This window comes from Ursus americanus, chromosome 16 (genome assembly GCF_024610735.1).
Source record: "Ursus americanus isolate L20-20 chromosome 16, mUrsAme1.1.p, whole genome shotgun sequence".
NCBI classification, from domain to species: domain Eukaryota; kingdom Metazoa; phylum Chordata; class Mammalia; order Carnivora; family Ursidae; genus Ursus; species Ursus americanus.
In genome coordinates, this window is record NC_142142.1 from 53,843,366 (window position 1) to 53,867,047 (window position 23,682).

Consider the following 23,682-nt stretch of genomic DNA (forward strand, 5'->3'; position numbering starts at 1 on the left):
AGAAGACAGATAACCAGCAAGATTCTCGGAAACACTTACAGAGACATAGGTGGTTTCTGGTTTTCTCCCTCTGGCTTTCTCATGAAAGGCAATGAGCTGAAGCAGCAGGAGGAAGGAAGGGAGCAGGCTCTGGGAGACAGAACAGGTGGGAAGGAAATTCTGGGCGTTCTCATATCCCAGACAGGGTGAAGGTCTCCTTGGGAGAAGATCAAGATCAGTACTGATGGGCAAGAGGTAGAACACTGGGGGTTCTCTGGCCCTGGGCCTCAGTTTCCTGTCCCTGGGCAGCACAGTCTGGAGGCCGGATCGATGAGCTGATTGGCTGTGGCTAGTGGAGCGGAAGATGTTACACGTGGCGGCTCATTCTCAAGGTGGTTAATTGGCTGCCTCAGTGCTGGGCTCTGTTGCCCCATTGATTGTGGGCGAAGGGTGGGGAGGGGGAGATGAGGAATCAATAGGTTGATTAGTGTCTTACTAGCTCTCTGGTCGGACACTTTGTCAATAGCCACCCACTTACTGGCCAGTGGTGCATTGACAGTACCGGACTGTCCACCTTTCTCTCTCTCTGGCCTGAGGCATGAGAATCAGCTGGTGGCATGACCAGCCCCAGCAAATCCTAGTGGAATGGGGCAGCTGTGGGTCCCAAGACCAAGCTTCAAAGCATGAGCTTCCAGAACCATCCCAAAAGAGTTTGGATGAACAATGCCCACCTTTAGCCGAATCTCTGCTCAGTGGGAGGCAACAACTGTGAATGCAGCCAATCCCCAGCCCCACAGTCTCCTGCTTTTTGCTGGAGGACCCTGATATCCACCCAACAACAAAACACAGATAAATATAAAATCCCTAATTAATGGCAAAAGCACATATGTCTGGGGTGGAAGTAGCAGGTGAAAGAAACTTCAGTCCCAATTCACCTCAGGAACCAGCAGCCAGTTAGATAATATTTAATAAGTTCACTTTGCATGTTGGGGAACAGGTGAAGAAGCTGAGAGAAGCTAAAACATGTAAGCCCTCTTCCACAGTCTGTAGGCTTTCCCAGTCTTGAAGCTCCCAAGGGCCCAAGGTCTGTTGTCTACCCAGCCTCCCAGGATGGTCTACACACTCGAACTGCAGTTTGGGATCAGGAGAAGGTATAACTTCAGGTGTTGCATACTGAAACCCTTATGATTGGCCAGCCCAGAACAATTCATCCCAGGTATTCCTTTTGGGTCTTTTCCCTTTAGACAGGCAGAGTTCAGTCCATCTCCACCATGCCTTCCTCTTGACAGGCAGCCCGAGGGCTGGAATGAGAAAGGGTGAGCCAGAGAAAGCCTCAAGCAAACATTGTGACCCTAAGGTCACTCTTGGTGGGTTCTGGCATTCCTTTCCTCTGAACACTTGTTAGATGGATGGACTGAGGGAGTGATAGAGTTGGGGCACTCCTCGGCATGTCTTATAAACCCTGGTGTTTGGGAGAGGGGGCCAGAATATGAGAAGTAACATCAAAGACCATGCCCTCAACTCTGCCTGTCCCACGGTCCTGCTCTTGGGTGAATGTGCCAGGAACTGGCTGTCGAGAGTTCCCAAAGGAGATAGTTAAATTCAAGCTGTGGCTTTCCTCCGTCTTCCAAACACCAAACCAACGAGTGCTGGCCGTGGTGCTGATGTCCTTGCTTCCGCTGTGGGATCCTCTTGCAGGGAGAGAGCTTGCTGCCAGCTTCACCAGGAGCCCAGAATGGTAACAGGACTGTGTGGACACTTCCAGCATCTTCCTAGGGGTTAACAGAATTGAGCTTCCCGCTCCTCACCTCTCCATTGCTAAGTGTTGGTGGTCCTTACCCTCCCACCTTGGATTCTACCTCCTATTGTGTCTTCTTAACAGCCACTGTTTGGTCACCTCCTGATTCTCTGGGGCAGGAAGCACCAAGCAACTGAAACCACAGATAATACCCCTACCTCATTTCCACCAGCAACTTTAAACTCCTTCTTCCACCCACCCAGCTGCTGACAAATGGTTAAGAAGAGAGTCTAGGGCTTCACGTATTTTATTGCCTTCACCTGCCCACCTCCATCATCTGATGGAACATGAGTGTTCAGGGAAGCAGCCACAGGTGAGATGAAGAAGGAGACATTAGGGTTGGAAAAGCCAAGGTTGAGGGAGATGAGCAGAAGTTCTGCAGGAAAGTGACAAGGGAGAAACCAAGACTTGATGCACAGAATGATAGAATGAAGTTACGGAATGCCTGGGTTTGTCCTGATCTCAGACAGCACATTTTAAAGCCACGGTAAGCTGGGGGGGTGGGGGATGTAAGGGTCTTGAACACCAAGCTTTCTGGGGAAGAGTCACAGCCCTGGTTCAGAGTTGCTGAGACACACTGGCCTTGGACAGGGTCTTGAAAACGTCCGTGGCATCAGCTGGGCCCTGAAATTCTCCCATCCCCATTCTAACCAGTGCCTGACACCCCCCCACGCCCCTGCTGGGCTGTGCCCACTCAAGAATACTGCCAGATGGACCACAGAGTGACGAGGGTGACGCTGTAGGCCAGCATTGCCACCAGGTAGATGCGGAAGAGCAGCCTGTCCAGCACGGAGCCCACTCGCAGCCACTCCCGGGCCACCTCTCGGCTCTCGTCCCTCTTCTCCAGGAAGCGCCTGATGGAGGCCAGCTCCTGCAACAGCCCGCGCATTGCCAGCGAGGCCTCCCGCGGTGGTGGTGGGGGGCTGCCTCGGCCCCTCGGGGTCTTCTCCAGGTCTCGGGGGCCTCCCGAATGGCTGCAGTGGTTTCCCATGTCTGGAAAAAGGGCAGCGCGTTGGGAAAGGAGAGAGGCCCAGCAGAATGGCACGAACACCATCCCTTCTGTTTCTGCGGTGGCTTGCAGAAATCGTGATTATGAATAATTTCAGACATAAAGAGTACCCACCATGTGACTTAAGCAAATAAAGAGAGCAATGCAGTTGGAGACTCCTGTATACCCCTCCTTAGTCACATCCTCCATCCACTCCCCAGGTCACCGAGATCATGAATTTGGTGTTTTTTCTTTCCATGCATTTTTTTTTAATGCGTGGGCTTCTTCCAGGAATTTGATATCTGTTATTTCATATGTGCCTCACAACAGCCCACGAGAGAGGCCACGTAGGAGTGATTATTACTTGCACATTTTATACGGAGCTGCTGAAGCTCAGAGAGCTTAAGTGATGAGCCTGTGGTCACACCTGGAGTGTCCTGTACATGTGAGGCCACTAAGGCTTAAGGTATCTGGGCTGCGAATCCACTGCTCGCCCCCTTAGGCCTTGCTGCCCTCTTCCCCGTGACTCCAACCCAAGTCCTTCTGCACCAGGAAATACACCTGCAGCTACGGCTACCTCGCAGGTGAGCGGGGAAACTGGGCGTGAGGCTGGTGGACTACCTCATCTGTTCACGATGACATGGTCTTAGGTTAACCGTACACTTTCGGTAAAAGGCCTCCCTCTTGCCAAAAGGGAGGACGAAAGCGGGTGGAGTGGTTAGAAATATAGCTTAGCAGCAGACTGGGTTCCAGCCTCACCGGTTCCTGGCTCTGTGACTTAAGGCAAGCTATTTGGCCTTATGCCTCCGTTTCCTCATTTGACAAACGAGGATGGGAATGCTATGAGGGGGCCTCAGGATGACCTGTGATAATGCACAGAAAATGCATGTGCCTGGCCCAAAGCGCTCGATAAATACATCAACGAGCCACGACAACCCCCGCGCCACACCAGATGGTGGCTGTAACAATGTCTCAGGGAAAACAAGCACCACATTCCGTGTCCCCAGCAGCCCCATCTCTCTGTCTCATAGGTGTCCGAAATTCACAGGGACCTGGTCTCTGAGCTGACCGAATGCAAGGGTTTGGAAACCCTGGCTGCAGACCTAGCCACGTTGGGTAAGAAGTCCCATCACTGCCTGAGGGCCATCCATTTGCTCCCCGTTGGGGCCCAACTCAGAGAAAGGCTACTCTCAGCCCAGAAGTCTCAGCTGTTGACATGCTCAGCTTCTGGAACTCCTTCCTTCTCTCTATCCGTCTCCGGGCTGATGAGAGAAGGGGAAGGCACAGAAGGGGTCGATGCCTTTGGCTGAACTCTGCTGCCTCCCTGCAAGGCCGGGCATGGGGTGTCGTGTGCAGGACAGCACCCAACTCCCACCCAGACCCTGGCAAGTCAGGTCGCTCCAGCCAGAGACTCTCCGCCACATCCCTCAGGCCCTCTGTGAGGGACTCATCCTCTCCCTTTCTCACCTGAGCAGTCATCGGTCTTGGTGGCTGGGGAGGTGGCTGGAGGTCTTCGAGAAGCCGGCTGCTCCCCTAGGCAAAGGAGCAGGGCCCCTCGCTCCAGAACCAGGCGCCGGAGCCAGGCGGGCACGGGCTGCTGCAAGTCCTGCTTGTGTACCAGCCGCACGATGAAAATGGTCTCAGCCAAGCTCATCACCAGCAGCGCCATGCACACGACAAAGTAGACCCCTGTGCACACGGGGCGGGGTTGGGGGACACACACCGCAGGCGGGAGGGGGCCGGTTTCTCAGTTCCTCGGCCACACTGTGCGCTTCCCCCGGGGTGGGCCTTACCAATAAGGGGAGTGCCAATGGCGGTGGCCGGCAGCGTGTCTGACACGATGATCAGGAAGACGGAGTAGCCCAGGAGGAGCGTGATCTTGAAGGAGACCCTCTCGCCGCTGTCTGGAGGCAGGTAGAAGCCCACGATGTCCATGAGCATGAGGAAGATACTGGGAAGCAGCAGGCTGACCGCATAGAACAGGGGCCGCCGGCGGATGACCACCTAAGACCAGGACGGGAGCCATGGGGGAAAGCTGGGCCAGACAGGCTCTGCGCCCCGGAACAGCCGCCCATCCCAGACCCCCTTGCTTCGTGGAGCTTGCGCCCGGGCTGCCGAGGGAGGAAACTGGACCGACCTCACGTTCCGCATCTAGATCGAGGCCTGTGGCTGCCAAGTTGGAGTAAGGGGCAAGTCCACTGAGTGTCCCCACCTACTCCCCTGAAGTTCCAAGGCACGAGTGTGACCCTGGAGCTGGGAAAAGGGCTGCAGAGGTTCTCCCCTCCCCCCCATGCCTCCTGGAGCCCCCGTGGGTCTGCCGGCTGCTCAGCTCCGGTGGTCGTCCCCCGATGCCCCCCGCAGTCCCACTCACGTAGAACTTCATTTCTGCGTAATGGCTGCTGTCTTCCAAACTGAACTCCCGGAACTGGGTCAGCACCCCCAGAAGCTCCCACTCGCCCTGGTTCATGAAGAGGGTCTTGTCGAGCTTCACCTTTTCCGGCAAGCGCCACAGGGAGATGTTGATGTCCTGGACTGAGAGGGAAGAAACCAAGCCGGCTCTGGAGGGTAGCGCCAGGAGTGGGCAGACCCTGGGATGGGGCTTAGCGCACTTGGCTCTGGGCCTGCAGCCCCAGTCTCCTCAGCTACAAAATGAGGTAACAGTTCACACGGTACCCATGGGGGCAGCTGTAGCGAGGGGAGTGACGGCCTGGATGAAAACACACAGCAAAATGCAAAGAACCAGAACCAGACTAATGACTTATTAGCAAGCCCCCTCTCTCCTTCTCTCTGTCTCTGTCTCCCCCCAACCCGGCCCACACATATCCCTTCCAAACATTCTTCTATGTTTCCACTAGGGTTACTCCTTTATGAAATGAACAGAAGTCAACATTCTTCACCTTTCCCCTGATAGGGCTGCCTGCCCTTAAAGGTGATCTAAGATCTCCGTCAGTTAAGCGTCCAGCTCTTGATTTCACCTCGGGTCATGATCTCAGGGTCCTGAGATCGAGCCCCACATCAGCCTCCATGCTGGGCATGGAGACTGCTTAAAATTCTCACTCTTCCTTTCCCTTGACCCCCCATCCCTGCTTATGCATGTGCACTTTCTCTCTAGAGAAGAAAGAAAGATGAAAGAAAGAAAGAAAGAAAGAAAGAAAGAAAGAAAGAAAGAAAGAAAGAAAAAGAAACAGAGAAAGAAAGAAAGAGAGAAAGAAGAAGGTTAACTAGGGAAATAAGTGAAATCTTCACTTAGCAACAGTTTCACTTCTCTGCATCTGTACTAGAGAAATAGATACATACTAGAAGGCCAGGAGTATCTAGTACAGCAAAATATAGGGAAAGATCTATATATCCACCAATCAGGAAAAGCTTACTAAACTATGATGCATCCAAACCCCAAGCCATCCTACAGCAGGCAACATTTACGAGAAAGATCTAAATATGCACTAACTTGGAAAAATGTCCAAGACCTCTCACTGAGTGAAAAGAATCAGGTAGCAGTAGCCTAAATGATACATTTGGTAAAATAAAAACATATGAAATAATTTTCATGGGCTTTCCGTAGATGTGTATGCATGTGTATATGCAAAGGATAGAGAAGGATCTGGAAGAATATGCCATATGAAGCTTATACTGATAAAAGCTGTGAAGTCTGCTGTGGGGAGTTGCTGGTGAAGAGTTTGGGATTGAGGGTAGAGGTCGAAAGTCCAAGAGTATTTGTAATTCTGGTTTTTGTCCAAGGAAGCTATGTGTCATCTTTGCACTGTACAGTTAATTGATAAAATCAGACCGAGTGGAGGAGGCCTTTCTGCAGGAGCCTGATGCTCACCGCACTAGGCTTCAGTGAGCACCTGGCATTCAGCCACTAAATAGAAGTTGCCGAGCACTTCTTTTGTCCCAGACACTGCCCTGGGGACCTACCGGTGGGTCAGAAATCATGGTCCTGCCCTCTCTGGGTTTATCTCTGCTAGAGAAGCAGACATTGAACAAGAACGTACGTGTGCAATGGAAGTGGGGAGAACAGGGTGCTATACAGCGGGGCAACGGGGAGGCCTAGTCTGGGGGTGAGGCAGCTTTCCCTGAGGCACTGAGCCAATGCTGGGATTAGGTGAGCGGGGGGCTTGGCTGCACTAGGAGGGGTTCGGGGCAGGAGTGGGGCGGGAAGGGGAGCAGGAGAGGGAGGAGGAGGGGGCAGGGTGACCCAAGAGAGGAAGCAGCCTGGGATCAAGGGAGAGAACAGGGGCTTCGGGGCCTGGAAAGGAAGGCAGCGGGGCTGGAGTTGAGCTCAGGGGAGCATGCATGGGGTTAAGGCTGGAATGGAGAGCCGAGGGCAGGCCCTTTGGGCCAGGTGAAGGATCTGGATTCTGTCTCAGGAGTGCCGGGAAGTCACTGAGGCTTTTAAGCAGAGAGTGACATGCTATGAAGAGCAAGAATTGGAAGGGGATCAGCTAGGAGGGTACTGCTGAAGACTGGGGGAGAGAGGAGGGAGGGATGTGTCAGTGGAGAAGACAAGTGAGGGACACTTAGGGCCACATCCCAGCCTTACTGAATGTCCTGCTGCCAGTTCACACTGTCTCACTGGACCCTCCAGGCAACGGAGGGAGGCAGCAAGGGCAAGCACGGAGGCCCGTCCAGAGGATGAGACGCAGGCTCAGCGGCATTAATAAGCAGGAAGTGATGTGGATAAAGGAGAGAGCCTCCTAGAGGGTGCTCCTCCTGCAGGTGCTCCGGGGACACCCCCCCCCCCCGCCGCGCCCCGCCCCCTCCCGGAGCCCACGTGCAGTACTCACTTGTGTGCAGCCAGCTGGTGAAGGTCAGGGAGCAGTTCTGCACGTCGAAGGGGAAGTTGTAGATGTCGAGGCTACAGGCCGTCATCACCTGAAGGGGCTTGTAGTTCTGGACCTCGCCGTGGTGCCCAACGTACACGTACGGGATACTTGGAGACTTCCCCACGTCCACACTGGCCAGGGAAGAGCGTCAGTTTGGGGGCTCAAGAAGCAGGTCAAGCTCTGGGAGTCTGAAGGTCTCTGACCCACCAGGCAGGGTAGAAATTCAGGAGGGGTCTGGGCAGCAGGACAACCCGCACAGTGTCCTTCTAATCTATGGTAGGCTTTCTTACCTGCATTGTCAGGGTTACTTTCCAAGCAGGAAAGGGCATTTCTCCTTTATTCCCCTGGCAACCTAACCACAAAAGGCAGGCAGGGAATCCATGTACCTCACAGCCACCGGCTCTAACATGCATGCCCAGCTGTCCCTGTAGCCACCACCCACCCAGCTGGGCAGAGCTCAGCTCCCAGGAGTAGCGGCTCAGTGGCAATGGGCAGGCTGGGTGGGAAAGCAGGACCTTGGGTTCCATCCTGACTTGGGCTTCTCTTTGCTCCCCATCCCTAGAAGTCCTGTTGACATGAGAATAATCTTGCCTGGAGGAGAAGGAACTAGAGAAATCATTGAGAAGAAGTGAGGCAAGGTGGGAAAGTTCCGCAAGATCCTCAAACCCTAGGCTCTCCCAAGTGACCACCGTGGCACGGAATGATCTGAGCTGGGCGTCCTGAGCCTGCAGCCTCCTGTGGAACCAGGCTGAGAGATGAGAAACCAAGATTCAGGCTACTTCACAGTTTAACTGGAGATCCAGCAGGAACTGGGATCCCTCCAGTCTGAGCTATGCAGATCATGGGGCTCTAGGTCAGCTGCATCCCCTGAAAAACAGTGTGAGTGGCACCCCTGGCCTACTTGGGTGAGAGGCTACTGTCCCTGGGCCACCTCCTCCTTCCATCCGTCTCCCCCAGCCATCTTCCATGCCCAAGCATTCAGAAGCCCAGGCAGTGGAGTCTGAAGGAGCCTGAGGGATGGGGGGAAGGGATGTTAGCCAGGGCCCAATGAGATAGTGTTCACCTGCTGGTAATAAAGGATGGTGGTACCCACTTCTCCTCGGGGGCGCGAGGTGGAGCCAGCCAGGCACTTGTGTGACTGGAGAGGTCTGAGCATCTCCCAGCTCCAAATCGCCCCTGTGACTAGAGGCAGTGACCACTGGGGGACTTCATCCCTTTAGGTAATCTGACTGCCACCTTTAAAAATGCAGCTGTCCCTCCTTTGGCTATTATAGCAGTGGGGATTCATTCACCAGCTTCCCTTCCCCAGGAAGGGGGCCCTCAGACCAAGAAGAGCAAGGTTTCAAATCAGGCATAGAGAAAGAGGAGTTTTAAAAAGAAAAGAGAAAGAAAAGAGGGGGAAAAAAGAGGAGGGGAGAATTGGAGCCCAAGCCAATTCCTCGTTACCTACAGTTCTGCAAGCCTGGGTGGGACCTCTCATGCAACAACAGAGTCTTGTCCCCGTGCCCTGTTCCTCCCCAGCCCGGGAGTCACCAGGGAGACATCCATCCTCCCAGCATTGGATGACAGCACTCACAACTCATTGATGAGAATGTCCGGGACCCAGATGCTCTCGGTGGGGATGGACAGCTTGGTGATGTTGTCAAAGTCCTCGGGGTTCCACTGGAGAAACTCGTCAGTCCAGTACTGGGGGAGGAGTGGGGATGGTCATAGGCAGCCCCCTCCGTCTCGGGCGGTGGGTGTCAGTAACTCCGATGACTTCACTGCTCTGGGGGAATCTGGGTATCGGTGGCCCCCAAATCACTCAGCAGTATCTGAGAGTCCTCCCACCTCTATGCTCACACACCCCCACTCCCGGCATGCAAATATGACCCAGGGAAATTAAGCCTTGCCCGGGGAAGGCATGCGGCCATTTCTCCTGTTTGAATATCCCATCAAACTGCGGGATCTTGGACAGATGGCTTCTTGGGTCTTGGTCTGCTCACATGTAAATTGAGATAATAACATGCACTTCACAGGGTAGAGATGGTTATTGTTAAGTTTTGATCACCCCATTGTTCACCACCCTATCAGAATGACTGATCTAATATGTCAACTTAATCATGTCACTCCCTCACTTAAAACTCCAGTGGCGTCCCTTGCCCTTGGGATAGAGTTAGACTTCACGGCCAGCAAAGGCCTGCATCGTCTGACCTCCAGCATTCTCTCTAGCCTCACTAATGCTGCCTCTCTGTGGCTTCTAGCCTCCAGCCACGTGCAGTGAAAACCCACAGCTCTGCATACCCGCGCACCCCCACACTGCAATCCCGGTCTTCTCCCCTGACGGAGGTCTTACTCGTCCCTCCAGACTTAAGCAAAGCATCTGTCTGCTCCCTTTGCCAGGAACCTTCCGTGACCCCACTTCCCAGGCTGGGGGTTTATGTGCCTGCCCCGGGTTCCTGCTGCATTGGAGTACTTGTCTTGCTGCATTTGCCTGTCCCTGTGTCTGTGGCCCCCACTAGACGACTAGCTCACTGAAGCCTCACAGACCGAGTCTAGTTTGTGTCTCTGATTCTGGCCCCTTAGCATAGTCGCTGGAACACGGTAGGTTGGCCTCCCCTCACTGCCGGGCAGACAAGTGACCCTGAGGTCCAGGGATGGGACCTAAGCCAGATGTCCCTGGAAAGGAGCTCCAGGCTGCCTATTCTTGTTGGGCCCCTCCCCTTGATGCAGGGTGTGCTCCGTACTGAGAGATCTCTGTGAGGCAGAAGAGAGCCGTCTGGCAGGAATCAGCATTCTGGCGTCTTCCTCTACCCCACTCTCTGCCCCATGAGTGGAGTGTGCTCATGAGGAGAGGGAGGGATTTAATTGAGACCCACATATACCAGGCGTGTCCGTAGACAGAGCCTCTCTCAGGTTTGACCTCTATGAACTGGCCCCGTTGTCCTGCCCACTCTCTCTAGCCACTGTGGTTCCCTCTGGCTCTCAAATCTGCCCCGCAGCTCTGGGGCTGCCAGAGCAGCCCAGCTTGTGGAAAGCAGCCTGCATGGCTTGCCTGCCCTCCCCGCCGGCTCCCCGCCAGCTCCTCACCAGACGTGCTGCAAAGGCCTCAGAGACTTCTCACCAGTGCCGGAGAGACACAGGTCAGAAGCTGAAAGAGTGGGGAGGTGACGGAGGGGGTGAGGACTCGGTGGATGGAATCGCCTTGTGTCAATTGCCAAATTTGGTTGTCATCACATCTGGCCCAATAGAAGGAAGAACTTTCTAGCTATTAAAGTTGTCTGAAAGTGCAGTTGCTGCCCACCGAGCTCCTGGTCGCTGGAGGTATCCCATCAACAGAGGCTGCACAAGTTGTTGTTTGAGATGCCATGAAAACCCTCAGAAACCAGAGGATTTCTCCTCCACGAGCATTACTCTTCCTTCCATCACCAGTTCTGAGATAAGAGAAGCCCAGACTCCTGGGTCTCATGAGTCTGCCTCTGAGCCTCTCCCTTCCCCTTCTCTCGCCCAGGCCTCTGAGATTCCTGATTCCTTTGAGATGGAGGAATCCCTCCTGGAAGGGGAGGCCCAGATCCCAGGACATGAGGGAGGGCACAGGGCTGGTCGCTCACCTGCCGGTACCAGATGTAGGTGGTCAGAACCTGGTTCTTCTCATCCTGTGAAGGGAAAGGGAGTTCAGCTTCGGCGGCCCTGCGGGCGGGTGTCCACCTTGCACACACACCATAAAAGGAGCTGCTGCTTTGTGTCCCTATTCCTTTGGGAAATGAGAGTGTAGAAAAGGGAAAAAGGGGCCAACCAGGAAGAGTGGGTCTTTCACTAGACATTCCTAGAAAGAAATACAACCAATTTTTTAAAATATATATATAGTCTACTATTTTCATGTATAGAATATATATATTCTAGTATTTTCTATTATGTTATATAAATTATATATATTATACCTCTTATGTTATATATATTTTATATATAAAATACATTAACATAGAGATAAGAGGAGACATAGAAAATACCATCTTTCTGTCTATATACTTTTGCAGATTTGTATGCCTGTATATCTGGATCTGTCTCTCCCTCCTGCCCTAGTGTGCAGGCAAGAGGTGCCAAACCGCATCGAGAGACAGAGTCATCACTGGTTTAGGAATAATTCTGCAACCATCCTTTAGCAACACCCGCCATGTATCAGGGCCTGTGTAAGACACCAAGGGCCTAGAGAGGAACAGGACAGTGTGAAGCCTCACACAACTCACATGGAGACGTGGTTACTGTGATATACACTGAGCGAAGAACCACATGTGGAAAGTGATTTTCTGGCTGTAAGTGTTGGGAGAGGCAGCCACACAGGTGACCCCGTTTTCTGGTTTGGGCAGATGTCGAATGTCTTGATGCAGGTCTGTGCCGGATCACAGGTACCCTGGGTCCTTGAATGTCCACTGTACTGCCCAGGGGGTGACTTGGCCTTCCGCAGTCTCCCACCCCAAAAGGCCCCCTCTGAGTGGGGCAGGTGGGGCCAAGCGCTCACCACGCTGAGGATAGCATAGATAATGACATCGATGGCCACGGTGGTGGGCTTCCTCCAGTCCCGCACGGGCCGCACGCCCTTCTCGTAGTTGGCCATGAGGTAGTCTGACAGCCGCCGCAGAGCTGGCCTGGAGGCGTTCTGGGCCTGGAGGGGCCTCCAGCGCCTGGCTAGGAAGAACGGTTCAAAGCAAGCGTCAGAGCCTGAGGCTGCCCCCAGTTCTCTTGCCCTGGTTTGGAAGCTGTTAAAAGGAAACTGTCTCCACTATTTCCACCTCAGATCCCCAGATCCCCCCACCGGCTGAAATTCCCATCACTGGAACATTTTGTCTGCAGAGAGTCCTGCCCAGATCCAAGCTATTGTCTCCTAAGCATAACCGATATATACGTTTATGTGAGGGAGGGTGCTGGCTGGGCTGTAAGGTGGGTGCTGCAAGACAGGTGAGCTCTAAGTGGGCCAAGGGCTGAGAAAGGTTGAGGGCAGGTACCTGCACAGAGGAGGTGGGCCTGTGGGGGGCGGATGAGGGGCACTGGGGAGCCAAGGAGGAGTGGCCCTGGGACGTGGTACTGGAAGGAAAGGGGGCTGCAAAGAAAGGTGGCCCCAAGTGCACGATCTCTAAGCCCCAAGGTCTGCCTGAGGGTTTGCCTGGATCCCCGTTGGCTCCTTGACCCCAGCCTGCTATTGACGGAGAAAGAAGGAAGCCATCCAGTGAACACAGACGTTCCTTTCCCTTCTTGCAGAATCCGCCCCCTCAGCTGTGTGCACACACAAACTCCTGGAGGTGGGTTGGCCAGGGCTCCTTCAGAGGGTTGCTCTGTGGGCAGATTTGGTGAATTAGGAAGGGGGTCAGGTGTGGGGTGTACAGGAGGCGAGAAGAAACCAAGTTGTCCCCAGAGCTGAAGGCCTACAAGGACCAAAGAGAGATGAGAAAACCCAACCGCTACTCTACGGGGATTTCAACTGTACCTGTTTTCCCTCTGGGAAATAGTAGAAGCGCTTCCTGAGAGATTCCAAGAAGTATGAAGGTGAAAGGCACGGGAGAGGGAAGGGGAATGCCCTGGAGGACCAGGGCAAGGATGTGAGAGGGCGGGCAGGGCGCCACCTGGGTCCTTCACACACCAGGTGTCTCTTCTCTCATCTTGTCTATATAATGTGTGCAACCCACACAGCCAATTTCCCTACAGATCCCCCTGCCTCTCCCCACCCACCCATCCCCGATAAACTTTCCGTTTCCCTCAGAACGACAGAGAAGAGCAGGGAGAGGTGGGAGACAAGAGACCATTTATTGAGCGTCTCCTGTGGAGACCCTGGGGTGGCTGTCATGACAGCATCTTTTACAGATGAGAGTCCCCAAGGCTCAGAAGGGTGGGTCCTATGCCCTGCAAGTGGAGGAAATGAGATTCAGATCCAAATCTCTGTATGTCTTCACTACACCAGCAGCAGCCCTGATCCCATTGCTGGGAATCTGACCAGATTGGGCCCCCGCAGGCCTCAGGGCAAAAGGCCATTGCTGGGAGGGATAGGACTTCTCTTCAGCCGGGGAAGCCCCAGACCAGAGTCTTAACGTGCAGCCTGGGTCTGTTGTCCCACTGAGCTTCCCCAGCGACAGCTCAGGGAAGGAAAACCATCGTGTGCACCGGCTCTTCCTACCCGTCCAGCCCTGGGACGGGATCCTACCTGTGCTTCAGCCCCAACTCCAACCTAGCTCTGGATGGGGAGAAAACTTACCGGAGTGGGGAGTCAATATTGTTTGTAGCAAAAGGCAACAGATGCTTTTGTGACCCCAACACCTTGTATCCCAGGAAGGCAGGAAAGGGTGGATGGGGGAATGCGGAGAAGTGTGATGTCACTGGAGTTTAGCCCTGGAAGGGAACTTTAGGAAAGGAGGCCCAGGGTACCTGTGCAACAAGACTAGGGAAGCTGAGGAAAGATGGCTAGGTTAGCTCTGGTCTCCACTCTGTTGCGAAGGTGCTGTGTGACCTTGAGTGAATTACTCCCCCTCTCTGGACCGTAGCATTCCCACTTACAACAAGAAGGGGTAGACCAAGTGAGCTCTAAGGTACCTTGCAGCTGCCATTCTATGAGTTTGGAGGCGGGACAAAGAAGAGAGGAGCCCATGTACACACTCCCAATGTACCAGGCTGCTGCCGGGCCCCTCTCAGCAAGCCCTGCCCCCACCCGGTACTCCACCGGCCCAACCCTGGAGGTGGACCACAGTGCCTTAATATTCTCTCATGCTCACATGTGCCAAGATCCCTGACTCTCCTGCAGCAGCACCCACTCCACAACCCTCCTTCCCTCAACGCTTGGGGGAGTCAAGCCTCCCCTGCCTGGGTCTACAGGTGGCCAGGCAAATCCCATGCACTTGCCCACGGTCGCCTTACCTTCTCCCTGTGCCAGGAGCATGGGTAGAAGCAAGGCCAGCAGCGCCTGGGGCACCCACAGCAGCATGGTGAGCTTTCCCGGGCGCGGGACACCTCAGCGTGGCCTCAGGGTGAGTCGTGCCGAGGAGCAGCCTGCCCACACGCCGCCAGCCTCATGTCCCAGCCAGCCTGCCTCTGGGTCTGCTTTCCACACCTTCTGAGGCTGCAGCCTCACACAGCCCGGGCCACTGGGGTTGGGCACCGCCAAGTTTTCCTGCAGTCAGTCCTTCAGTGGAATCAGGTTTCAGGGCGGGAGGGAAGGAGAGAGAGCCAGTGAGAGAGGAGCCCGCCCAGCTGATGTCATGCGGCAGGACTTGGTCCACCCACTCAGCCAGGTGGCCTGGCCAAATTCCCCCAGGAGTAACTCAGGGGCAGGGGCAGCGGAGCCCCTGGAGCGAGGGTTCGGCCTCTCTGCTGGGAGGTGCTCTGGGCTGCTGCCTTCGTTTCTGTCAAGTATGGTTTGGTAGCAGGGGGCTGGGGCAGGGAGGGGTGAGGCTGTGGGAGCAGGAAGGCCATTCTTTTTTTTTTTTTTTTTTTAAGATTTTATTTATTTATTCGACAGAGATAGAGACAGCCAGCGAGAGAGGGAACACAAGCAGGGGGAGTGGGAGAGGAAGAAGCAGGCTCATAGCAGAAGAGCCTGATGTGGGGCTCGATCCCATAACGCCGGGATCACGCCCTGAGCCGAAGGCAGACGCCCAACCGCTGTGCCACCCAGGCGCCCCAAGGAAGGCCATTCTTTTACACCTCAGGGTGACACGTGCCCCTAGCTAAGCAGGTGACCAGTCATCTCTGCGGACGGAGGAAGGGGACCCGGGGTCACCACATGTCCGCTCTTTTGTCCTCATCTAAATATTTATCTATTTTTCTCATCTAAATATGTAAATTTAAATATTTCAGTAGCAATGCATATAAGTATCTATAGTTTATACTATACTGATATATTTATATATTTTTAATACACATAATAAATATGTGCTATAAAATATAATAGTAATACATGCTTGTTATAGAAAAATATGAAGAAAAATTAAAATCATCTGTGGGTTTACTTACTACCCAGAGACAGCCGCTGTTAATATTTTGGTGTGTATTCCTCTGTAATTTTCCTCTATGATATGTATACAGTGAAGTAAAGATACCATGCATTTAACTTTGCATCCCATTCCTTTCTTTGCTTAATATCAATTCATGAACATTCTCAACACCTTCCTGTTAAATGTTTTCTTGAAAGAAGTGTTTCCTTTTCCTTTGTAAATTGAATAGGAAAGGATCTATCCCTCAGATACCAACTGTGCACCAACAAAATTGTCTGAGGAGAGTATTGCTGTGAATTTGTTGGAGTGAATCCCACTCCCACTTCACCATTTGGAGTAGAAGTAGACTTTTCCACCTCCAGTGTGCTCAAAGCAAGATGCCCCTGTATCAAACCATGGCAAGCCTCAGTCACAAAACATTTTTATTCCTTTCAGTTCCTTTTCCAGTTGAATTTCGGTGTGGTATAGGCTGGGAACACTGTAGGAAGGAAGAATTTTCTGAATTGTAATTAAGTTTAAAAAAAATCACCCTGGGCAGGGATCAGTCCTTTTTGGTTTTGTCTGGATTTTTCCCCTTGTTCATGCGCATGATGAAATCTGCATTTAGCATTATACCTTTCACTGATGGAGTCCCTCCATATGGCTATGAGCCAGAGTCTGGTCCTGGAATGTTCAGTCAAGCTCAAGGAGGTTGGGCTACGCTTCTCTTAAGTCATGTGCTTCCACACTGCACAATCCAGAAAAACAAGGAAAATCATTTTCACGATTTCCTTTTGGAGGAGTGGAGATGGGGACAAGTGGTAGAGTAGGGGAAAATAGGCACCCCCCAGCTTCTAGGGAATTTGGAGAGCTAGACACCCCCATCCCAGAATGAATGCATACAGACTCCAAGCTGGACAACAGGACAAGGCAAGGCAAGGAGAACCAGGCTGCCCCCAGTCTCCAGGCTGAGGTCTTGAAGGGGCTCAAACTTAGGGGGGCGCTTGTGGATCCCTAAATGCATCCTCGAGCCCAGCATCTGCAGTGATGTGCAAAGATTCTTAGGCTCGGGCACCTGGGTGGCTCAGTAGGTTAAGTGTCTGCCTTCGGCTTGGGTCATGATCCCAGGGTCCTGGGATCGAGTCCTGCATTGGGCTCCCTGCTCAGTGGGGAGTCTGCTTCTCCTTCTACCCTTGTCCCCTGCTCATGATCTCTCTCTCTTACTCTCTCTCTCAAATAAATAAAATCCAAAAAAAAAAAAAAAAGATTCTTAGGCTCATGCTCACCTCCATTTTTGGCCACTGTCACTTAGAAATCTGCAGATTTCTAGAAGGGCTTTTCCTCTTGTTGATGTGCATTATAAAATCTGCATATAGCATTATACCATTCACTGATGGGGTCCCTTCATGTGGGCATTACCAGGTTTGGTGCTTAGCTGTAACCCACTTGGGGTTTCTATTACAGTTACTTCGTCATTCGAGAACAAACAACACTTAGCTGCCCCCCTCCACACGCCCTACCCACTGCCCCTAAATGCCCCATTTTGTCCTCCCTGGGCTCCCTGCATGCACCCACGAGGCCCTCCCTCCTCTCTAGCTCCAAGCTGAGGCCAGTGTAGCCTGGAGCCCACTCCTGCCGCAGAGCCAAGCCACCTGGAGGCAGACAGCAGGAAAGAGCATCGACACTGAACCTGTTGAGTGAGGCGCAGAGTCCAGGCAGGGTGTGAAGAAACAGAAGGTAAGACTACAGGAAAAGAGGGATCTGCAGACAGAGAAGGGAGAGAAGTGAAAAAATAAAAGGAAGACGAGAAAAGAGAAAATTTGCAGGAAACTGAGAAAGAAAAGGAAGCTAGGAGTAGAAGACAAGGAGAAAAGGAGACACAAAGAGGGACACACAGGGAGGAAGAGAAGAGAGGGCTGCAGGAGAGGCTGAGCTGGGAAGCCGCCAGGGTGTCTGTGTGTGTGTGTGTGTGTGTGTGTGTGGCCTGAATGTTGCTGACCCTCCAACCTGTGGGGTGGCCTGTGCCAAGACCCCGGCAGGGGCAGCTAGAAAGCTTGGAGTGCCTGTCCTCTGAGCCCCGAGCCTTCGTTTCTGCCCTGAGCTCCTGGAATCCTCTGGGACTGCCCAACTGTGCTGGGGGGGGGGGGGGGCGGGGAGGGAGAGGATGTCTCGGTACAGTGTGTGCATTAGAGAATTAGCTTCTTAGATAATAGGATTATAGCGAGCCGGACAGGCCGCGGCCTCGAATGGAGATGTATTGCCTGTGCGCGTCTCTGATGGAGCAGCAATCAAGTTTCCCCTGAAGAAATTTCCTATTAATGGATTTGATGGCACAACAGACAGGGGGTAGCTGGAGCTGTGGCCAGTGGCGGGGTGTAAATTGTCTCCAATGAAACTGTGGAGTCACTTTTGTCCCTTTTAAACAAGATAAAAATTAGTGTGAGGCCTTGATGAACTCTCCTTGGCCGGTGGGGACGAGGGAAAAGCAGAGGCCTGGCTAATTTGATTACCAAGCTCTGCCTGCAGACCGCCAGGCTCCTCCCAGGGAGTGGAGGCAGACACGCAGATGGCAGCGATCCAGCGGGGTAATGAAAAGCCCCGAGAATGCAGGACCTGTAGTCCGGGGCCTTCCCGTTGTGTCCAGCTGCTCCCAACACCATGGTGAGGAGGACTGGGCTCGCAGATGTGCTTGGGGCTTTCCAGAATTCAATCAGCCTGGGTCTAAATCCTAGAAAGAGCTCTGGAATTCAGAGCCATCAGGTGGTTACAAGCCCAGGCTCAGGCTGGCGCACCTGCCCTGCCCCTTACCACGTGGCTTGCTCCCATTCTCCACGACCTGCCTCGGTTCCCACAGCCAGTTATGGATGGAGTGCAGATCCTTTATTTAGACTCCTGGCTCCAGCCTTTTGGTGATAGCCGTGTCTTGCATCTTCTCCTATAAATTTTACTGGTCTCTAAAACGTTAACACCAAAGAGCCTGACCTTTTAAAACCTATAAACTTAGAAAACTTCTGCAACCTGGAGCCACATCTGGCTCCACTAGACGCCCGCCTGCTAGGGAAAGGCTGAGAAGGCTTGTGGTTTGTCATCACGGTCGCGAATGGGAGAGGCATCTTCACCCTCCCTGTCCGCTTGAGGAAAGGGGTCCACAGAGCCCTACCGGCTGCACCCCCACACCTGGCTCTTGTTCAGGGGGACCCCACGGGCTCTGCCTCTCTGTTCTGGGGATGGCATAGGGAGCAGGCAGGTGAGCCTTTCCTCCAGCCAGTTCCAGGGACCTGACACATCCTGGCATGGAGGCTGAAAGGTTTAGGGGCTGTCTCCCCATGGGGATGGTGGAAGCCAGCACACTGGGAAGACGCCCCGCTCAGATATCCCAGTTTCCCTGCCTAAAGAGGCAGCAGTCGCCTTTATACAGAGGAGAGAGGAGGAGCAGTCGCTTCCCTCCTGGCCTTGCTTTCCGTGGTGTCCCATAACGTCCCATCATGACTTTTTCTCTATCTAGGCCCTGGCCCAAGAATGGCCTGGTTCTGCACCACTCCACCAAATGTCCGTGCCCTTTCTCAAGCTCGCTTTGTGCCAGGCACGGAGCTAAACACTTTATCGTAGTTCATGCCTATTTCCTATGAAGAAGATCTTATGACTCCTATATTGCAGATGAAAATTAAGAATAGGGAAGTTAAGCAACCTGTGTGGAACTACACGGCAGATAAGTGGAGGGTGTGGTGTTACGTCCTACAGACTCCAAAGCTTGGGCCCATAACCATCTGATAACACTGAGCCCCAGAACATTCTGTAGGCTTGAGACCCAGGCTGACTGGACTCTGGATCCAATCCCGAGTATGGATGGGGGTCCCCACGCCTGCCTGGATTGCTCTGATTGAAAGGGCAGGCTCATTGGGCTGGCTCTACCTAAGCCTGCGAATTAAAGATATTTTTATTAGAGAGTAGTCTTAAGTAAGAATACATGATAACTTTATGGACCATTCTGTTTATTGTTTCCCCCAAGACTGAGTGGATTCAGCAGTACTGCCCTTGACCATCCTGGTCCCAATTTAGTATAGCCAGTTTCTGCAATGCTAGGTTATGGGGCTTCACAGTAAATTTGGGACTAGGAACCCCCACAGCCCCTCCTCATGGTATGGGAGTAATGCTAGAATTTTGGGAGAAAATAGTATTCTGTTGAGTCTGAGTGCATGGGGTGGGCCTTCCTTAGAAGGAATGGGGTTTTCTTGTCACCTGTCACTTGGAGAAGAGGCCTTTTCTAGTCCTCCAAGCAGACAGGATGGGATTCCTGAAGGAAGTGGCACAGTGGGACTTTTTTCCCTCAAAATTGACCCCAAAGGTCAAGATGGCCGAGTTTGTTCTAAGGTGCTTATATTACTACCTTCCACATGCAGACTGACAAGGAGTAGAAATGAAGAAACCCAAGCAAGGAGCCTGTGAAGTTGTGCTGCTCCTTTGGGACCCTCTAAAGCATGGTGGGGACATGAGAAGGGATTTGACAGGTCTGGGATAACAGAGCACCCTGAGCCATACAAGACCAAGTGTTTCAGTCTGTAAAGACTCCTTTGCTTCCTTCCCTTGTCTCTTCCCTTAATATGTGTTCATGTGGGAATTCCCAGCCTTGATCCACCACACTAAGGGGGGAGAAGGAAGGGGACTTTGTTCCTGATTAGGCCAGTGTGGCCACAACAGCAGTGGTGTGGGAGAGAAAAGCACCGCAGCAAAGTGAAACCCAAGGGCACCGTGATGGGCTGCTTGGCCCCACTGCCCCACCTGACTAGAGACATTCCTGCTGCGAAACTCTAGAGATTCGGGGACTTGTTTTCACAGGGGAGGTGACAATCCTTCACACAGGCTGTGAGGGAATCGTGGGTGTGAGAAATAGCAGAGAGGCAAGCCTGTCTCTCCTTCCCCTCCCCTCCTTCCTGGCACAGGAGGGTGGCAGTCTCGCTCCAGGTCCTTACAAGTATCCAAGACCCAGATGCTCCAGCTTCTGGAGAACGTCTCCTTCCTACATGATGAAGCTTCCCCCCTACTTCATTCCCCAAATCTACATCAAATTTTGTTTGTTGGCCACAGACAACAGAGCCAACTCCAGGGTGGTCTCTGGGGTAGAAAGTCACTCTGGAAGGTGCATCTAGAATTAGCAAGCTGGTAGCAGAAGCGAGGCCTTAGAGTGGCTGGTGATGATGAGTCATTAGCCCAATGGTCACGCGACAGCTGGACCTGGGGACAGAGGGTTGTTTGGCTTAAATTTCTCCTTTATTTGACTTCTAATTTCTAGAGAGGAAGGGATTGGAGAGGCCTTTTTATCCATTCCCTTGCTTCTGGGAAGTTTAGTGTCTTAATATATTGTTATTAGTATTTTCCAAAAATTTTTCAAAGAAAGAAACTCACAAGCCCCTTTGGGATTCCAAAGCAAAGTCTCCTCTAATATTAAACTTTAATTGCACTTGGTACAATTTAAATCATTTCCTTTCATCCTGTAGAAATGAGTTCCATCTCCTACCCATTCTCTCCATTGTCTCTGAGAGGTGGTGAGAACATCGTGATCATTTCTGGGCTCTTCCAGCCGCAGAGAATAAAACACTTAGCAACCTTCGTATGGCTCTGCGTGCTTTGCCATGCATTTTCCTGCACGTTCTCTCTTTCACTTTGATGCTCACGAGAGCACCCTGAGGTAGGTGATGTTGTCCCCGTTTTGTAGCCGAAGAACCCCCACTCTGAGACATGTAGCAACCTGCCCAAGGTGACTCAGCTAACAGGTGGCCGAGCCTGGTTTCAAACCCTAAGCCAAGCGAGGGCAGCACACATGAAGATGTGATTCTCTCTTCTAGATTTTCCACTGGGGGAAGGAGCCAAGAGACTGTAGTGGTTTTTGCCTCAGTGGCTGTGAGATGTGGAACTGGGGACAGGGTGGGGAGGGAGATATTTTCTCTGTCTACCCTGTTATGCCTTTACATTCTGTACCATGGAAATATATCATCTCTTAAAAAAAACACGAGTTGGGTTTTTAAAAGAAAGCAAGGGGAAGAAGGGAATACAGCCGGCTCCAGTCCTGCTTCCGTTGTAAACTCCCCGTGCGGCCGCGGCTGAACCAGCCCAGCTGCGTGCCTCAGCTCTATCACCTCCCAGGTGGGAATAAAGGAATAACCGCTCTGCCTACCAAAGTCACCTGGCTACCAAGGTCACGGACTCTTTCTGAGAACCATACAGTTCAGTAATCACGAATCTGGAATAGGGAAGGCAATGTCAGCTTCCCCTGGTTCAAATTAATGCACGCCCCCCCCCCCAGATATTCTGAGACCCGCTCCCTTTTCCCCACCACACAATTACAAAATTCGTAATTCATGGGTCATGAAAAATGCACAGACTCTGGAGTCAGACTTGACCTCAAATCTCTGTTGCTCAGCTTCCCAGTTATACGACCCTGGTCAAGACACTTAAAGCAGCTAACCTCAATTTCCCCAAATCTAAAATGGGCATAAGGACACATGTCCCCCCAGGGGGTGTGAGGCTTTGATGGGCTGAGGGAGGTGAGCTGAGTCTATGAGAACATAGACTTAGGAGCTATTAGTTTCCTTCCCGTTGCAAACAAAAGGGATTGATAGAATGAATAACTGAATGAAGCAATGGCTTGGGAACACTCTAAAAGAGTTAAGCACAGCCACAGAGCCTGAAAGGGGGGGGTTGGGAGCAGTTTGCCCCATGGCCTCAGGGTGCAGGCTGGGAAGAGGGGAGGGGATTGGAAAGCAGTAGCGTGTCTGCGAGGCCAGCTGCCATCACCTGCCTGCAATGTCACCTGCTCGGCGAGACCTTCTCTGACCACCCTATCCAACGTGACCCCCTCACACACGCCCTAGGTTCCTCTGCACAGTGTCCGTCATCATCTCACACTCTACATGCCCGGTTTGCCTATTTTGTTTTTTTATCTGTTTGCTCTACTGAAATGTGAGCTCCACAGAGGCAGGGAATTTCCCCTCTTCGCTTTACTGAGGAGTAGCTGAGAATTAGAATTGTATACACGTGCAAAGTGGTGACTGCATATACGTATGCGTTGTGAAGTGATTGCCGCAATCAAGCTGATGAGCGTATTCACCTCCTCACGCCGTTATCTTTTTGTGCGTGTGAGAATGCTTAAGCTCTACTCTCTTAGCCAATGTCAGGTAGACAATACGGTATTGTCACCCGTAACCACCACGCTCTACATTAGATAATCAGAACTTACTCATCTGATAACTGCAAGTTTGGACCCCTGACCGACCTTCCCCCTTCCCCCCAAACCCCCAGCCCTTAGCAGTTGCCATCCAGCTACTCTCTGCTTCATGAGTTCAACTTCTTGTTTTTTTTTTTTTTTGATCCCTCAAATAGTGTAGGATACAGTATCTGTCTGTCCTGCCTGGCTTATTTCACTTAACATAACCCCCGCCAGGTGCATCACATTGTAAATGGCAGGATTTCCTCTTTTAGTGACTGAATAATAAATACTTCGTTCTATACGTAGACCATATTTTCTTTACCCATTCATCCACTGGTGGACACCTAGGTTGTTTCCAATCTTGGTTACTGTGAATAATGCTGCAAAGAACGTGGGGCTGCTGGTATCTCTTCAAGGAGTGATTTCACTTCCTTCAGATATTCTACCCAGAAGTGGGATTGCTGGATCATCAGGCAGCCCTATTTTTAATTTTTGAGAAACCTCCATACTGTTCTCCACAATGGCTGCACCGATTCACATTCCCATCCACAGTGCACGAGGGCTCGTTCACATTCTCACAAATATTTACTTTTTTCTTTTTGACAACAGCCATTCTAACAGGCGTGGAGTGATACCTCATCGTGGTTTAGACTTGCATTGCTCTGATGATGAGTGATGTGGAAAACATTTTCATGTACCTCTTGGCCATTTGAATATCTTTTTTGGGAAAATGTCTATTCAGGTCCTTTGCCCATTTTTAAATTGGATTATTATTTTTTGCTATTGAGTTGTATGAGTTCATTATATATTTTGTACATGAAAACCTTATTAGAGAGATGGTTTGCAGGTATTTTCTTCCATTTCGTTGATTGCCATCCATTTTGTTGATGATTTCCTTTTCTGTGCAGAAGATTTTTGGTTTGATGTACCCCTACTTGTTTAGTGTTGCTTTT

The 23,682-nt window shown here is 52.1% G+C and overlaps 1 protein-coding gene across 1 annotated transcript; it reads right to left on the reverse strand.

Annotated features, from left to right (window-relative positions):
* Nucleotides 1-942: 942 nt before the first annotated feature.
* On the reverse strand, nucleotides 943-14,731 carry HTR3A (5-hydroxytryptamine receptor 3A). The gene is made up of 9 exons (XM_045797526.2): nucleotides 14,471-14,731; nucleotides 12,090-12,256; nucleotides 11,182-11,226; nucleotides 9,168-9,277; nucleotides 7,553-7,722; nucleotides 5,137-5,297; nucleotides 4,559-4,769; nucleotides 4,233-4,454; nucleotides 943-2,770 (listed from the first exon to the last, which is right to left on the reverse strand). The coding sequence occupies exons 1-9, from the start codon at nucleotides 14,535-14,537 to the stop codon at nucleotides 2,472-2,474; spliced, it is 1,452 nt and encodes a 483-aa protein (XP_045653482.2). The 5' UTR covers nucleotides 14,538-14,731; the 3' UTR covers nucleotides 943-2,471.
* Nucleotides 14,732-23,682: the final 8,951 nt, after the last annotated feature.

What these genes read in the sequence shown, in the direction of transcription:
- HTR3A (XM_045797526.2), bottom strand. Translation starts at nt 14,537, where the DNA reads ATGCTGCTGTGGGTGCCCCAGGCGCTGCTGGCCTTGCTTCTACCCATG. An exon ending in CATTGGCACTCCCCTTATTG is followed by an intron (nt 4,455 to 4,558) that starts GTAAGGCCCACC and finishes CCGTGTGCACAG; the next exon opens with GGGTCTACTTTGTCGTGTGC. An exon ending in CAAGACCGATGACTGCTCAG is followed by an intron (nt 2,771 to 4,232) that starts GTGAGAAAGGGA and finishes CCCTTTTTCCAG; the next exon opens with ACATGGGAAACCACTGCAGC.